Here is a 17,885-nt window from a genome sequence, read left to right on the forward strand (position 1 = left end):
AAAAAACAGGAAACATGCTCATTATTGTGTTAAGAAGCATCAAACATTCCTATCACTGAAAGTTTGAACAACAGCAAGCCATTTAGAATAACTCATTTAAACAACTTTTTTTGCAGAAAGTTGGGATTGGAATATAGACAGGAACGGAAAAGCGGAATTTCGATTACAATGTCGGCACACATCAAACATATCCTGAATGTTTTATTTCGATATTGTTATTCTAATAATTACATGAGTTTTTCTCTGCAGTAAAATAATAATTTTCCTTGAAAACGTTTCTAAAACCAGGGTAAAATATATTTAGAATACACTCTGAATAAAAGTAAAAGTGCTACAAAATGTACTTTGAGGGATGCCACAGAATAACAACTTTTGTTCCTTAAAGAACCATTCTTGTGGGTGTGTTTAAATGGTAAGGAACTGTCAGATCGAGTGTTGGATTTAAAACCTTTAAAAGGTTCTTCACACTCACACATCTCTGAAGAAACACGGTTCTTTATGGAACCAAAAGTGGTTCTTCTATGGCATCACTTAAAGAACCATTTATAGTACCTTTATTTTTAAGAGTCTAAACTGACAAATAATCTCACCATATAAAGCATTGCCCAAACTGAAGGCAGTGTGTTTGTCTTTGAGGAGTGTTGTGCTTGGGTTTTGCAAGAAACGGCTGGCTGGGCAAATACCAACAGAGATCCAACATAGTCAGAATTTTCTCTCTATCTCTTGATCATTTTGAGAAAATTAAACAAATGTCCAAAAATGCCCCATTAACAAGTGTCCAGCAATCACGGGTTCTGACCCGTATCCATCAACGACAGAAAGTTGATAACCATCGAGTGTTGCTCTTTGAAGCATGAACTCCTTAAAAGCTATCTGAAGCCCTCTTCCTCACAGAGATATAAATCAGATTCAAAAGCAAGCCTCTTTTCCCTATTGTGGAATCTAGACTAACAGCAAGGAAATGTGTTTCTCTCTTCAGCAAGTTCCCCTCAGTTTAAAATGACCTCAGCAGGTGAAAAAGTAACTCAAACCCCAACGTAAAACTTATACACTGAAGTTTAGTGTCTGTTTTTGTCATTTAGGGAACTCTAACCCTCCTGTTCAAGAGGAAAACCGCAGAATATGAGACCACTCCTTCTGTTTGTTTTGACGTGTTGTGCTGTCTCTAAAATGAATGTGGTTCTTAACAGGGTTCACAAGTTGATTCATGCAAGTCTCAAGTCTCTGGGTTGCTGCCATTAGACTTTAATCAAAAGCTTGCATTTAATCTTGTTGTTAGTTGCAGGCATTGCATTGTAGAAAGACACAACTCTATTAAAGAACTGTCAGGATCAACTGTCTAAGAGACGTTTACCTTCACTCTGCTTCTAATAGAGTCACAGTTAGCCAGGGTTCAGCGTGGATATTATTCATGTCCCAAGCAGGATGGTGTGAGATGATTTCATCACTTTAAAAAGTTATGAAAGCTTTATTTCTTGAACTTTTCATTTAATATTTGTGACCTACACCTGCAGCACACAAATCTGTGGATAATGGAGGGCTAATGCAATGAGACTAACATAGAGTGTGCTGTGTAGTGTGCAGAATGAAAAGGAATCATGTTATATTCCTCACATATCTGAGAGGAATCATGTGCTTGTTTTCACTCCCCCAGTCTCAGAATATCATTTGATATGGGGATCAGAGCCAGTGAATAAACTACTTACTGTGCTAGCATTTGGCTCCATAAATGAGCTGCTATATTAACTGGGATACTTCTTATACAGACTCACACTATGTAAAGATTCCACACTATTTTACTGGGATGCAAATTGAAATGCTTTCTCTAAATTATTCTTTCTAAGCAGCAGCAGGCTCAGTAAGATTTCTCTCCAGAATTCCAGAGGTACAAGATTCCCTCGTGATACGCCGAGTAAGAGCATTCCTTGCGGACGCCATCCTAATGGACTGACGCATCGTTGTTTTACGCCGGCCATGCTTGCAAACAATAATTAATAAAGCAGCTGTCGGAGAGTTTTGCGGCAGCACAGCTGTGCTGACTATTTATAAAAGCCAAATTCCACCTCTTGCCCAAACTGATCTCTCTCTCTCTCTCTCTCTCTCTGAACAACTGTGGAAAAGAGAGAGAGAGAGAGAGAGAGAGAGAGAGAGAGATAGAGAAAGAGAGAGAGAGAGAGAGAGAGAAGGAACACGAAGGCAAAAAAAAAAAAGGAAAAGGAAAACGCAGCTAGGGAAGGCAGCCTATTTTAGGTATGTTGCTGATTTCATCCTTTCATAGAGTCCTTGGCCTAGCTGGAGCGAAGGAGCCGAGACGGTAAGTGTGCATTGAAAAGATGAGCAGGAGGGCGAGGGCTAGGGTTTTTAAGAGATGTGTGGCTTCATAGCACATTGATGACATATTCATAAAGCCCACAATACACCAAGCACTCAGGGAAAAGATCTAAGTTACCAAGAGCGCGCATTTCCTGGAGCGTCGTTCTTTTTTTTTTTTATTTGGGGGGGGGGGGGGGGGGGGCAAGTGGCTCATCATGCAACTGCTGATGAACCTCAGTATATGAGGGTTTTAGGATCTGAAATTTCCTTGAGAAAATATTTAAACACTGTGTATACTTCAGAAACAACTACATCAGGCTTCCGCTCACTGGCCACTGTGCAAATTTCAGGGACTGGATTCACAAACTCCTTCACTGTTGATCAACAGTCAAGTTGAGTTAAGGTTTTGTTGCCTATTTTTTGTGATTTGGTGACAGCTGTTCTTTAAAGGTTAGGCCCCTAGACATATCAGGGTCAACGTTAAGTTTGGCAGCTGATTTATTTATTTATTTATCTACTTTGAATCTCTGTAAGAAATTTAAATCTATGAATCACTGGCCAACAGTTGATATGAGCGTCTCCCAAACATTCTTTTCACAACACCACCTGGCCGCCCTCATGGCCCTGGCCAGAGTAAACAAAGTGAGCATTTTCCTGTTTATATTTCCACAAAATGTTCTGTGTTTAAATTATAAATAATGGGTCAATAATGGGTTTCATTGACAACTAAATATATTCTACTTCAAATGAAAATAAAAGTTACCAACAAATGTTTTTTTTTGGTTTTTTTTTTGTCATAGTTGTTAATGAAATTAACACTGACATCAAAAAAGCAAAATACATACAAAAGACATGAGATTCATTATTCATCCTCCCAGTTTTTGTGTTCTAGTTTTATTTGGTAATGTTTAGAGTGACCAGAGGTTTCCACTTGTGATAGCATACCTTTGCCCACTTGTTTAACCAATCAATCATGAGATCTAGGGCCTTGTTGGAATGAAAAACTGACCTTTTGTGAATAACACTGGACAAACCCTGTTCCTTGCAATCTGCATCCAATAAACGTGTAGGATTTTTGGATGCTATGAACTAACAGGAAGCCTGTTTAACAGAATGTGAATGTGTGTGTTTGTGTCTGTGGGTGTGTATTGGTTGGAGGGGGGTGCCTTACCCTCGGCCTCTCGTGGGCTCCAGTGGCCGGAAGGTAAGCAGGGCCTTGGGGACCAGGAGTGGGAGGCGTACTGGAGAAACACCCAGCCTTCTGCACATTTATCACACACTGATCCCACTTCTCTAGGAAACCAACAGAAACAGAGGGGACACAACTTAGATACAGTCCAGCAACACTTTTATTATTGTTGATGAACATAATAAATGACTTCTATCAAACAAGTAAAGAGATTAATAGACTGCTAAACCATCAGGACACATTCATAAAACATATGAAACTTTTCATGACCACTGATGTACACTACATCAACACTTTCAATAGCTGATGCTAGGGTGAAACTGGCCATCTACCAGTAACAGTTGCTATGAAAAGGCGTTTCCTACCCTTCTTCAAGAGTTACATAGTATAGCTTCTGCAGTGCTGAGCCTGGAATTGCAACATTTTTTTCTTATTACAGGTGAAGTATTACAACAATTTTGAAGCTGTAATTATAAGGGTAAAACCCTAACTAGGGTTCTGTTAAGTAATAACTGTCACGCCCTCGTCTCATCAAGTTTGTTTTCCCCCGGCCATGTGTTCTTTTAGCACATGGCTATGTTTGTTTATGTTCTAGTCCCGCCTTTGTTCCGCCTCCTCGTCTGTGTCATTTGTTACCCTGCCCCCTTGTTATCTGTTTCAGGTGCGTCTCGTCTGTGTTTGGTATTTAAGTCCCCTTCCTGCACTTCCTGTTTGTTGGTCATTCGTTCTTTGTACCATGTCAAGTCTGTTGTGTTCTCTAGTCTGTCTCTGTTTGGTTTCTCCGTTATTGGTTTCCACGTTATTGTTGTATTTCCTCTGTCGTTTCGTTCTTTCGTCTGTTGTCCCGTTAGTCCTGTTTAGCTCCCCGTGTCCCGTTTAGCCTGCTTGGATCCCCGTTTCTTGTCTTTTTGTTAAAAGTCTCTTTGTTTTGTTATTACTGGAAAATAAAGTTTCTGTGCTTTAGCGTGTGCATCCGCTCCGTCAGTCCGCCCCTCTTTCCTGAAAATAACATTCATTCATTCATTCATTCATTCATTCATTCAGCTTCTGTAACTAATCCATCCTGATCAGGGTTTGTCTCAGACAAGGGGGAGCTCAGAAAAACCCTCTCTGAACTAGGGGGTAAAAACACACTGCTGGCACTTATTGCTGCATTTTCAATGTTCAAATTCCTAGTATGCGAGAACGTATTTGGCTGCTCCACGACTCGGATCAAGACTCTGGTGCTTGAGCTTTAGTTCGTGAGGCCTTTGTTTGCATGATTTGACTGAATGGCAACCGAAGTTAAACAGCGTTCCGGATTTTCATTTGATGTCGTTTGCAAACAATGTGTCACAGGTTTGCTGTGTTCAGATGTGTTCAGATGTGGGAAATCTCTGCCTCTCTGAGTCACTGATGGCCTCTGCCTGAACAGGGATGGTGCATCTGATCACTGCCTGCCAGCTTGGCATATCTACCACAAACACACACCAACACACACACACACTCACAGCATTGTTTTTGTACACTATCAGAATGTGGGATCATATATTTGGCTCCATGTTTTACATACTTAATATTATACATATTTTCTCCAAAAGACTTATGTTATGAATATTCTATGTTTATTATAAAATGTATACATTTTCTACAACACTGATTATAATATAATTTTGAAAGTGTGTAGCAGCAAAACCACAATTCTAACTATATGCTGGATACTTGTTTGTTTTTTGTTTTTTTTTGTGGGGGGTGGTTAATTTAATAATTTTTTATTATTATTTTGTCATTTCATTGTAACTATTGCATATTATTAAAAATGTCAAATGACATTTTATTTAAATAATAATAATACATTAATAAATAATTAATTAAAAATGGCAAGTGAAATAATTTATTGGTCACTCCTTTTGTTATAAGTTCCTTCAGGAAAAAGTGCTGCAGAATCTTGTGCATTGATTCACTTTGTTCTTGGGGATAATATTGTACTCAAAATATATGTAAGTTTTGGTTTAAATGATTTGAGGCTTGTAGTTTTGATGTTTGGGGGCATGAAAATATGTTTTATAAAAAATATTATACAACGGTTACCATTAAATGACAGAACAGTGAGAATTTTGAATTTTTTCATTCATTCATTCATCGTCTGTAATCACTTAGAATTTTGAATTACGATTATACATCACACACACACACACACACACACACACACACACAAACACTATGACTTATTAACTAATATTAAGATAAATTCTAGACATAAACATAACACATTCCTCAGAAGCTTTACAAGTTAGACTAATTTAAATTTGGCTTGTCCTTTAAATTCAGGACAATTGAGCTCCAGAAAATGCACTTACATAATAACATGCAGACAGGCCACAGAACAAGCAGTGAACTCAAGGCATGCCTGGACATGTTACTGAGGGGCTTCCCCGCTGCTTGCGTCATTGAATTACACCTGTCACTGAGGCAGCAGCTTCACATAACGGTCCCTCTTACGCCTGGACAAATGTGGCAGCCTTGCTAATAAACACCACTGTCCGACTTCTGCACTGGATCTCCAGAACTGAGAGTGCAATAACACCGTGACTCAACTAATTGAGTTCCATGCCTCTGAATCACTTTCTGGGCCAGGGAGATGTTTTTGCAAGGTCTTGTGAAGAAATTTTGCTCTATCTTTATCCGCGACACAGCAAATTGACCACGGTATTGTAAACAGTGCTATTAATTAATAACATGTGCGCACGGCTCAGGAACAATGTACTCTTTGGCTACCTCTTGACAAGTGGCTGTCGGTTGCTACATCATAAATCAAAGAAGTGCTGTGACCAGAAAATGCTTGAGTCTAATGTCCACTTCCATCACAAGGCATGTTAGGACACGTCGCCCGGAGACGGAGACATATTGAATACCAACGCATCTGATCCTCAAGAACACACCATATCTACTTGTATCTTATCATGCCTATAAATAACATAGCCACATCCAGGCCCCATTTCATGAGGGCAGCAGTGCTTCTTTGGCCTGGATTCCTGTTTTGTTCTGCATGGCAGCTCCTTATTCCAAGACTTTGCGTCATGAATTACATGATTAAGAGTGAATTTTAAAAAAAGTGTTGATAGATATGATTCCACACTGTGACGTTTAAGATCACCCACGTCTGCATGCATATTAAGTGAGATATATCTTGGACAATATTTAGACTACTATTTTGAAAAATGATTCTTGTTTTTTTTTTTTATTAATACATTTATTTTTTGTCAAACTTTCCAGAAATCTGAAGTTGTTCATAGTGAAAATGTCTGCTTAAAAGTGCATGACTGAAAGGGGTCTTTGTCTTGATGTTTGGACACAGAAATGGGAATTTGTGTGTGTGTATGTGTGTGGGATCAAATCTATCAACTCCAGCCACTTAGAACCAGAACTGGAATCAGCTCCAGAATCACATGCTCTCTGCAGCTTCAGTTCACCTGTCAAAGACTTGACTCGTTAAGGGTGGGAACCACTCCACAGTAATGGTGTCCTGACCCTGGTCCACCACATGGGGTGCCATGGGCACGATCGAGGGCTTGTAATCAGGTTGCCAGGTTTGGTACACCAGGTCCAGGTAACAGTGCATACGAGCCACTTGGTTTAGAGTGAAAGAGTCTGTGCAGTCATCATCTGTAAAGGTAAACAGGAAAAAACAAAATGCAAGAATTATGCTTTGACTCTATGGATAGAGGGTTTATTTTAAGCCACTGCTTCAGGCAAAATCCTTACCTGCGTAACTCATATAGTTGTTGAAAGGTGTGTGGATGAAGTTATGACAGCCACAGGTCTCGTTCCCAGGTTCTGGGTCTCTGCAGTGCTTGTATTTTGGCGTTGGGTTGGTGTCAGCACACAAATCCCCAGTTTCCAGTGAAGGCTCAGTCTCCAAACATGCATCATTGCAGGACTCTATCTCCGAGATGCCCCGGAACACATGGTACAAGCCTAAGCTGTGTCCAATCTCATGGATCATGGTGTGCGTGTGGCCAAACGTCCCATAAAAAGATGGATTCAAGACTATGCCTCCTGGAAGAAAGATGGAGGGGAGCTGGAATCGATTAAAGCTGCATTTCCTAATCTGTTCCTTTTGGAAGCTCACTGCTATGGTCATTTGAAACAAAGTACTGGCACCTACAGCTCACTGACTCAAGGCTTCCAGGATCAGTTGAATCGATTCAGCTGTGCCACCATTACAGTTAAATGATCATCTCTTAACGGTGGGGTCCATAAACAATGGCATAGGACCCCAGTGGTACAGTCGTAACAAACATAGTGCCCTGTATACTTTCAAAATGCAATCAAGCAAAGAACGATAACAGCAGAAGCTCATTTTTCTTGACCTGCCAGTCATTAAGCACTTAGCATTAGTACCTAGGTGTGTCAGGGCCTCCTTGTCCCATGGCCAAGTGGCCACTCCAGCGAGGTCCTCGTCTGAGGAGTTGGCAAAGAAGATGTTAAGGTGTGTGGAGCCATCAAGATGAAGGATCTCTTTCAGTTCTTTCACATCCAGGTAGGCCCTGAGGGCACAGACACAGACCCAGACCCATACACACAAACACACAAACAGTATTTGGTTCATATTAGTGACGGAGGCCAGAGCAAGAGGAAGGAGACAGTGCCCCACATCAGCTGGAGCAAAACAGAACAAGCAGGTGTTGTTACTTTTATGTGCATGGGTTGCATGTCAAGTCCTTCTCAATGTAACTAAATAAAATGAGGTGTATACACTTACACCATTGTAGTTCAAAGCAACGCTATCTACATATTCCTCTTACACCAAATGCGTTACGTGTACAAAAGTTTTAAAATATTTTTGTGCAATGTATAACTGTTAATCACAATTCAAACATTCTCTTACTCTTGAAAATCATGTTCAATATCGTATACAATTGTCATTTATTAAAAAAAATGATAATTAACAATGAAATATTATTACCTCAAGTTCACAACCTCTATCACTGAAATCACCTTCTTTAAATCATATAAACCATAGCTCACACATATTTTTGGATGCAATATTACCCTCAGGAACAGAACAAATCAATGCATATTCATAAAGTATGTTTAGCTGTTGGTCATTACACAGCACGTATGACACATATACATATACACAGTATTGTGCAAAAGTTTTAGGCACCAGGGATTATGAGATTTCAAAAGCAATTTACCTGAGCAGTAGTAAAATAGCACATAACATTAGAATAAACCCAATCACATTCTTCCACTGTGATCCTCTGTTTGTGAATGTGTTGTTTAACTTTGTCCAAATCTCTCCTCGTGGAGTCCGTATTATTTGAGGTTATCATCCAGTACCTAGTTTTAGTGGTTAATAAATTATGATTTTAAATAATGTGTGCTGTTGATTTAACAAATTCATGCAAATCAAAAAGAATCTGAACAAAACACTGTTCTTCAAACTCACTCTCACCTACTGCTTTATAGAAATATCTTACTTTTCTTATTTGTTTTATATTATTATTTGTTTGTGTTTACTGTGGTTATATAGAATTATTCAAGACCCACACTCACTGAGCAGGCATTAGTTAAATATATATCATTATCTTAGGTGCCTAAGCCTTCTGCACAGTACTGTATGGACTTGGTTTGTTGTACCACACTCCCAGTGCTAATTTTCACAGCATCGCTAACCCCTCTCGGCCAAAGTCAAATTTATCGGTTCTAAATCTATAATGTTTTAAGTCTCTGTTACAGTTGTAGCTTGACTTACTCAGATTCTGTGAAAGGTTTCGCCCCCAACTCTGAGACCTAAGCGTGTGACAATGTGTACTGTACAGATCTGACAAACCATATCCAATGATCTGCAAAACATTTACTGGAGCACTTTATCTTCATATTTGACATATTTGAAATATGGGCAGCGTTCCTCTCTTTTGCAGAGTCGAGTACCTGCGCACAGTATCAACTGCCAGACCACACAAAACAAGACCACTGAGAGAAATGTTTGCTGTGGAATGAAACTATGTTTGGACATGCTTTCTATTCAAAGACTCGACAAAAAATTGCATTTTCATGAGTCTGCAGATCAAAAGATCAGCGTGGACAGCAGAGCCAAACCAGAGCTTTACAAGTGCCTACAAAACCCACTCGCAAAACAAAACAGATTATGTTACAACCCTCGTGCCAAGGACAAGTTGTATTTTTGTTCAAGGACAATGCAATACACATTTTTGAAGCAAATGTGTATTGTTTTTTTCTTATCAGAGGGTTGTTTACTTATCTGGAAGGCCATAAATCTTAGGTAGGACTAGATAAACAGTCATAGGGTATACCCCTTCACTCAAGAGCAGTTAGTATCTCTAAAGAGTGGGACCTTCATATGTTCATTGAAAGCCAATCCTGGTACTTTCTTCGAGGTGGTAGTGTCAGGGTGCAGGATACTGCTTGTCGGTGAGTTGAGAACCTTCCCCCCGTGTGACATGCTGACAAACAAGGACGACAAGGTCGAGGGCCCTGGCAGGGTTCCAGCTATCGACGGTTGGCAACGTAGAGGGAGGAGAAATCCAGGAACGATCCCAGGACATGGCGCAAGTGACTGAGCTGTTTTGCCGCCAGCTCTAGAAACAGATGATATGTTTGCAAAAGCTGACAGTAACAAGTGCTCCCAGACAGCTAGTCTAAATGGAGACCACACACGGGGATGACACGCCGCAGCTGGAGGGAAGAGCGGGTGAGGAGGCATGTTTGATTGTGCTAGCGCCTCCTGCTACATTTGTTAACCCACGATCTCAACACACCAGAGCTGATCCCTAAAAAGCACCCAAAGAAGGCACGACCTGGTACCTTCCAGTGCGGTTCAACACCACGCTACGTTTATTTACAATCCGTCTTCCCTAACTAAGGCCATGTGAGGTATTCGGCTCTGAGGTATGTACTCGTGTTAAGGGAGACTGGGTGTGCCCCAACAGTAGATTAGCAAATCATATGCAATACCTTTAAAGTGAAACATTCTACAAAAAAAAAAAAAAAAAAAAAAAAGTTTAGTTGAACCACGCAGAGTCAAGCCCTTCAAACATGTTCCCATGACACTTCACTGAAAGGTTAAGATGTGATGGGTTCACCCTCATACCATCATGTGATTGATTATACTGAGTAGAACTGGCAAAGAAATCAACAACACTGATTTAAGTTTAAGCTAGTTAGTTTACAGCAAGTTTTAATTTACAATACTGGGTTGCCAGATATCCAAATTTATATCCTAATCTAATTTATACATTATTTTAAATAATATTTTAAACAAATATTTAAATATTATGTTAGTAATATATGTACATTTCCATCTTGTTACCAGTTTGTAAATAGCACACCTTTTACAAATGTCTAATATGTCTAATATAGGGTGGCGGTGGGTCCAGGGCCTACTCAGAATCACTGGACACAAGGCAGGAACACACCTTGGAGGGGGTGCCAGTCCTTCTCAGGGTGACAAACACTCACACATTCACTTTTGCACAGTGGGAGGAAACCCATGTGGACACGGGGAGAACACGCCAAACTCCTCACAGACAGTCACCCAGAGCAGGACTTGAACCCACAACCTCCAGGTCTCTGGAGCTGTGTATCTGCGACTCTACCTTCTGCACCACCGCTCCAGCCAATTCTGGGAATGGTCTTGTAATAAAATATATATGAAATCATTTTCAGATCAGATTGGGGAGAAACTGGAGGCTAGTGGCTAGGTACCATATTAGCATTCTGTAATTTAGAATGGGTTTAATAATGAATGTGTTAAGTAAGCTCAAGTTTGTGTGCTAAAAGCTTAGCAGATCAACTACACATGCAGCAAGGTTTTGTGTTTGTTTTTTGTTTGTTTATTTGTTGGTTTTTCTAAATTACTGATTTAAAAAGAAATGGTAGACCATTATTTTAGCTGCAGTACATCAACATGCACAACAGTTCGTCTGCACTCACCCCTTAACTATCTGGCTTATAACCTTGATTCTAAATCCATTTTTCTTGCCTCTTATCGCTGTTTCTTCTCATCAAATGACGCACCTTGATTTTAAAACTGGTATTAATCTACTCCAGTTCTTCACACTGATCATTAATGACTGATAGAGAGCATGGTTCATAGACAGGGAAGGGTTCTACTGAAGTAAAACAGAGGCATGTCTAAGGGGGGCTTGGACTTTCCCCAAGTGATGATATAAGTTTTTCTCTTCGTAATAACGTCAGGAATGTCATGATTTCCTCGGAAATGTTTCTGCAGGGCTTCTGTGGATGTGGGAGGGAGGTGGGTTAAGGGCTTACTGACAGGGAAAAGTACATTTGTCAGAGATGGAGAAGAGCCCCTTGGACTCCTGGATGTCAAGCACCATCTTATCTACAATTTATTAGGTTATATTCCCTGGAATTGCTACAAACTGGCAAAGCAGACTTCAAAAAAGTGAAAGCATGTGGTCTAAGAAATGGAATGCCTGAGGGTACAGCATTTTGAGGTAAAGCATTCAAGGTGGCCATTTGTTCTTGGATTGTAGCCGCTATGCTGTAGTTCTGATTGAATTCAAAAAGTACAAATACGAGCCAAATGTTGTAAAACAAATGAAAAAAGACTAATATTAGCGTGTTTTTTTGTTTTAAAATTTATAAGGTAATGTGTGCAGAATTAAGACATTTATTGAAGGTATCTCAGGGTTTGTTTGTTTGTTTGTTTACTTGTAACCATCCCTAGTCTTTGTAAAATGTGTACAAAATGTAGTTTAATAACCTCTGTGGTTATAAGATTGAAACTCTAGCAGCATTGCTGTGTCTGATCCACTCACAACAGCACAGCACCACTCTAGTGTCACTGCAGCACTGAGAATGACCCACCATCTAAATAATAGGCTGCCTGTGGAGGTCTTGACCATAGAAGAAGAAGGTAAAAGGGGGAAACAAGGTAGCAATCAATGGACTGCACTCTTTAAATAAAAATCTAAAAGTGCTGCTGTATGGTCAGAGGACCAAGGAGGTGGTCATAAAGTTATTGCTGGTTAGAGTATATATGCATTCTGTGATTATATTAAGCTTAAATAATAAAAGACCTAAACATAATGGCTATTTTCACAGGACATTACTGTATATTTTACTGCTGTTACTGTACAATAACATAAACTTCATTGGAACCAATCTGTACACATATTTCAGACACTCTTTCTCACCGTTGCCTTATCAGACAGGCTCATTTGAGTCACTGTTCTGACAGCTCCACCCCAGCCACATTCCCCAGCCCTAGCTGGGCCGTCCTGTGTGTGGTTGACCTGAGGTGTGAGGGCTAAGGGCTTAACCCCAATTGTCCCCCAGGGACCAACCACTGGGTGGAGGTGGTGGGGGCGGGGTTTCCACACTCGGGCCCACATGCCTCCAAACGGATCCAAATTCATGTGAGGTTTGTGAGAGGAAGGCTATAAATTAGTCGTGAAAGCAGTCTGGGCGAGAACAAAACGTCGTTCCCAAAACCTGCAACATCAGCAAGCAGCTGCTTGGGTCCAGCCAGTTTCCAACACACTCCAAAGAGCTACGTTAATGCTTTTAAAGAGGATATTTATTAAACGACAAGTTATGACTTCATCCATTCACACCCAAGGTCATTAATCTGTCCGGGACGCCTACATTGGCAGGTTGGCAGGTGTAAAAAATATGGTCCAACTTTGGAATACATTTAAACTGAATGATCCAGCTGTAGAGTTTGACTAAGACAGAGAAAAAAGGCAATACATTAATGATGTCTTTTTAAAGTTTAATGGGTCACTCCGAGGTCACACATTTTACAAATTATTAATAATAATTAATATTCAATATTCAAAGATGACATATGGACACTGGAAGCATGTGTGTTTGTGCATAAGTGAGTGGCTGGGGCCTCTGTATGTGTGTCTGCTCCAGAGGCAGGTGCTTTTACGAGAGTGTTGCGCCTTTAAAGTGGTGTGCTAAGAGGGCATTTTACGCCAGAGCGCTCCCTTAAGGCAAGGCCATTAATGTCCGTTAGCTTTACGGGCTGTAAAGCCCCCACCGAGTGAGCGCCCAAGTCAGGAGACCCCTGCTCACAACACGGGGAAGCCCCAGACATCCATTAACATGACACAGCGAGGAGATGAGAAGCAGGCACATGATGACAGGGCAACTGCCAAGGGCTTATCACCCTTCACCTGTGACTAATCTCTGGGAGCAGAGACAAAGCAGACATTTTTCAGAACTATTTATAGGCCAGGATAAAGGTGGTGGACCAAGGTGGTGGTCGATAATATGTTCCATAAAGAAACAATACAAACATTTAGGTGGTCAGAATTTTCTTTGTCTAGTTGAGTACATTGAGTGAAAACGGTTAGTATGTACTGTACTAAGGCATATTCACACTGAGTCTGATTTTTACAGGTGAAAAAATGCACATCCAGTTTTAAAACACGAACACATAGGTATTAATGATGTCTTTCTATTTTCTAGATAGAGCGGATGTGTTAAAACCTGACCAATCAGAGCTCTGTTGTCATGGTTGCAGGCCAAACAAATTTAGAAAAACATAAAACGTAGAACAAACAACACACAGTATCCTTTAAATACGGGGAGCAACACACAGAAACAGAGCTTTAAACTCCCCCAGTGACCTACGAAAACACCTTCAGAACAGCTCCTTATACCACCTGAATGAGCTGCTGGACCTCAGCGTGTTGTAGTTTTTTTCTGTAAAAAGAGGGGAATCCAGTGCATCATTTAGTTGCAGTGCTTAAAAATAAAATGTTTAATTCATTGTGCCACTGCTGCTACTCAATAAATCCATTTGATTTTCCTCTTTCGGCATCTTTTTTGTGATTTCAGACACTTTTCAGTGTTTACATTTGGTCTGAAGAATCAACTACATTTTTTTAGGCCTGGGAATAGGCCTTTAGACAAACAATATTTTTCCAAAGCCACTTTCTAGATCACTAGGGGCAGCCATGGCGAAATGCTAGAGAATGAACCAAAGGCTTGATCCCCTCAACTGGCAGGAAAACCGAGGGATGTGGAATGAAGGAAGAGTGATGACTTCTCCCTCAACATCTTCGGTTAATTTGCCCTTGAACAAGGCACCTAACTTCTTTTTACTCTGCAGACACTGGGATGGCTGCCCGCTGATGTGGGTGTGTATTCACTGCTATAGACAGGTTTAATGTGGAGGCACAAATTCTTTGTACTGCTGTGCAATTATAATAAAAGCATGTTCAATGTATGGCTGTAAATTTGATTTTATGCAGCGTTGGGAGTCTTGCTTAATATTTCATACTGGTAAAGCATGGTGGCCCTGTCTGGGCAAGGAGTTCAATCATAGTCTGCTGTGTGGAGGACGACGATGTAATCTAGTCTCCTATAGGCTGGCCACTCGAGCAATATGTCTAAACCCGCTTAGTACTATTCTTCCAAATGTGGCATGAGTGGAAATGATAGGAATCCAGAAATTGCAGATTCTGTTTCTAGTCAGAGTACATTTTACCCCTTGTTATGTGGTGCCTCATGCTCTGTTACTACAATAAAGGCTCCCTCAAGCAACAAACCTTGGCTTCATTTTAGGGTTATCCCAAAAACATGGATTTCCATCAGCAAGGCGGACCTTTCTCGGCAATGTGCTTCAAACTAAGCATTCGTTCATAACACATAAATGCTCATTAAACGTGAAGAAAATGGAAGAAAACATGTAGCTTTTGAAAAAAAAAGAAAAGAAAACGAGACCAAGGCAGGCATCATTTGTGTTTTTCAATGCTCTACTGTTGACTTTGAGCTGGATGAGAGCCTCGTATCCTGGGCTCTGCTTCCAGCCAGATTTCCTAAACAAGCAAAACTGGTAACAGGCTTGAGATTCAGCAAAAATAAACCCCAGACCATCCATTGTTTCCTCCCTGAACATAGCACCAACACCGCTCCAGAATTCCACAATTAGACAGGAATGTCGACGAATGTTTGCAGTACTGCCTTGGGTTAGTCTCCCTGGGCATCCCATAATCAAACAAAAACAAGCAACCACTCAGAGAGCTCATCTCCATCTCTCTTAGACCGCATTTACGCCCCCCACCGTCCTGATCCTGCACTCCACCACTCTCTCACTGTATCTATGGAGCCATCTTTCATCCATCACTTGTAATATTTCAATCTAAATCCCAGGCTTTGCCAGCCGCTGATTTCTGTAACTGGATCAGATGTCTGATGATAAATGGTCTCCTGATGATTGGTATGGGATAACGTTCGAGGAAAAACCACCTGCTTTTTTTTCGCCGCCCTCAACCCCCGAGTCTGATGTCACCTAGAAGCCCGCACACAGAGTCATTTGAAGTACTTGCGGAATGCGATTGGAGACGACTCGACAGACTGGAGGAGCTTCAGAAAAGGCTAATAGAAAACATCTCTTCTCCCTCGAGAAACTCAATTAGGGAAGAAGCACACAAATGGAAGGATATTGCTGGATTTACTGGAACATGGTTCCCGCTGACTTGCGCTGGGTTTGCACAAAATTTCAGCCAAAAGAATTTCCAGTAATTTTTCGCAGTTGCATCCTAAAAAGTTGGACGCTGCCTGGAAGATTATTGGGAACAACTTAGAGTTGGTTTCCAGGATTAAAATTGTATTCTAGGAACGTAAATACTAAATGCCACACACTTTGTGTCTTCTATTTTAAAATGAGACAGACATGCACCAATAGCTATTATAGATAAACTTAGGGTTGGACAATAATTCAATAACAACATATATCGCAATCTAAAATGTTTCAAAAACGATATAATTTTTAAACATATATTTCATTCATTCTTCATTCATTCATTATCTGTAAGCGCTTATCCAGTTCAGGGTCACGGTGGGTCCAGAGCCTACCTGGAATCATTGGGCGCAAGGTGGGAATACACCCTGGAGGGGAGCGCCAGTCCTTCACAGGGCAACATATATTTCAATATTTCAAAATACATTATTTACAACATATGTCACTAACTGATGTTCATTACCGACCAGTCAGCAGTTCAGCACTCTTAAAAAATATAAATATTGACAAAGCCAAAAGGTTTGTGTTTGATGGTGATGTCATGTTTCTTCATTGTTCTTGGAAGTGTTTTAGTGGATTTTATCGATATCAGATTTATATCGTTTCGACCAAAATTAAGAAATATATTATGATATAAATTTTGACCGTATCATCCAGCCCTAGATACACTGCCACTCAAAATTCAGATTGAGGCATAAAACCATTATTATAATTTTCCAAAATGTCTCAAATTTTATTTATAGGTTTTAAACCATGTTTTTGTGTAATGTATAATAGTATTTAAAAATGCATGCATTCTATTTCTCTTTTGTCATTTTATGGTGACTGCTGTGTACAGGTGTCAAATTCATAAATAAATAAAGTTGTAAAATCATGTGATCGATCGGTTCTGTTTTTGGGGTTAATATTGTATCCAAAAGTACATGTGAATTTTGGTTTAGATGATTTAAAGATGGATAACATAATAATTGTCATTTTTAAAATTTCACAATAGTTACCATAACATGACAAAAGAGTGGGAATTATAGATTACAGAAAAATGCTTTAAAACATATTTGTACACCTACCTCAGTCAAGATGTAATGATAACAAAACAACAATTATTATTTATATGGCAACGGATTCCAAACTTGTGTATGCTAATGAGCCATGGTTAGTCTATACCTATATACTCTGAAATTCCTTTAGCCCCCTATTATCCTCCAAAGTGGTCTAAAATAATGCTCTACAAACAATGACATCAGCTTAAGCTTCCATGCCATAAATCTTCAGCGTGGACCCAGTAGCTTTGAACATGGTTGGCCTTCTTCAATATTAGACACAGCTGCCGCACTACAGGGATGCCCTGCAGATCCAGCCAAAGCTAAACAAGACAACCATCCAGGCGAAGAGGAATGGTGAAAAGATATTGCGCCTTCTCTCTGGTGACCCCGGGTATTCCCGCTTTGAAACCCGAAAATGCTCTTGTCGACCTTTGAAAGTGCTAAGACAACAGCCCACAAAGGCGAGGGGGCAGGTCCCCTTAGAGCAAGACACTACACAGTCTGGAGGTTTTCTGGAGAGTGTGGAAAAAAGGAGTGTCCCTGTAGTAATAAGGGGAAGGACTGTGTTCTGTAATTGCACATTAGACAGCCCAGGGAGTAATTGTCCCCATCCATCCCTGCTCTTTGGTCTAAATACTAGAGACACAGAGAGAGGCGCAGGAGGGAAAAGAAGGGAAGAAAAATGTTTAGCTTTGCTTTTCTCATCGCTGCAAGAAACATATGGCCTCCTCTCTGAAGTGTGGGATGATTCATGGCACTCTGAAAAACAGCCAGGAAAGCTGTTCTACGGGAAACGCGAGGGCACAACTATGTCCCACTTGGAATGCCG

The 17,885-nt window shown here is 40.3% G+C and overlaps 1 protein-coding gene across 1 annotated transcript in view; it reads right to left on the reverse strand.

Annotated features, from left to right (window-relative positions):
- pappaa (pregnancy-associated plasma protein A, pappalysin 1a) overlaps positions 1–17,885 on the reverse strand; it is a 115,922-nt gene that overhangs the window by 87,871 nt on the left and 10,166 nt on the right. The window contains exons 4-7 of the mRNA XM_066660978.1: positions 7,886–8,031; positions 7,247–7,540; positions 6,955–7,147; positions 3,485–3,606 (exon numbers count right to left, since the gene is read on the reverse strand). Of these exons, the coding sequence (XP_066517075.1) occupies positions 3,485–3,606; positions 6,955–7,147; positions 7,247–7,540; positions 7,886–8,031 (755 nt within the window). The remainder of the gene's footprint in view (positions 1–3,484; positions 3,607–6,954; positions 7,148–7,246; positions 7,541–7,885; positions 8,032–17,885) is intronic.

This window comes from Hoplias malabaricus, chromosome 2 (assembly GCF_029633855.1).
Source record: "Hoplias malabaricus isolate fHopMal1 chromosome 2, fHopMal1.hap1, whole genome shotgun sequence".
NCBI lineage: Eukaryota > Metazoa > Chordata > Actinopteri > Characiformes > Erythrinidae > Hoplias > Hoplias malabaricus.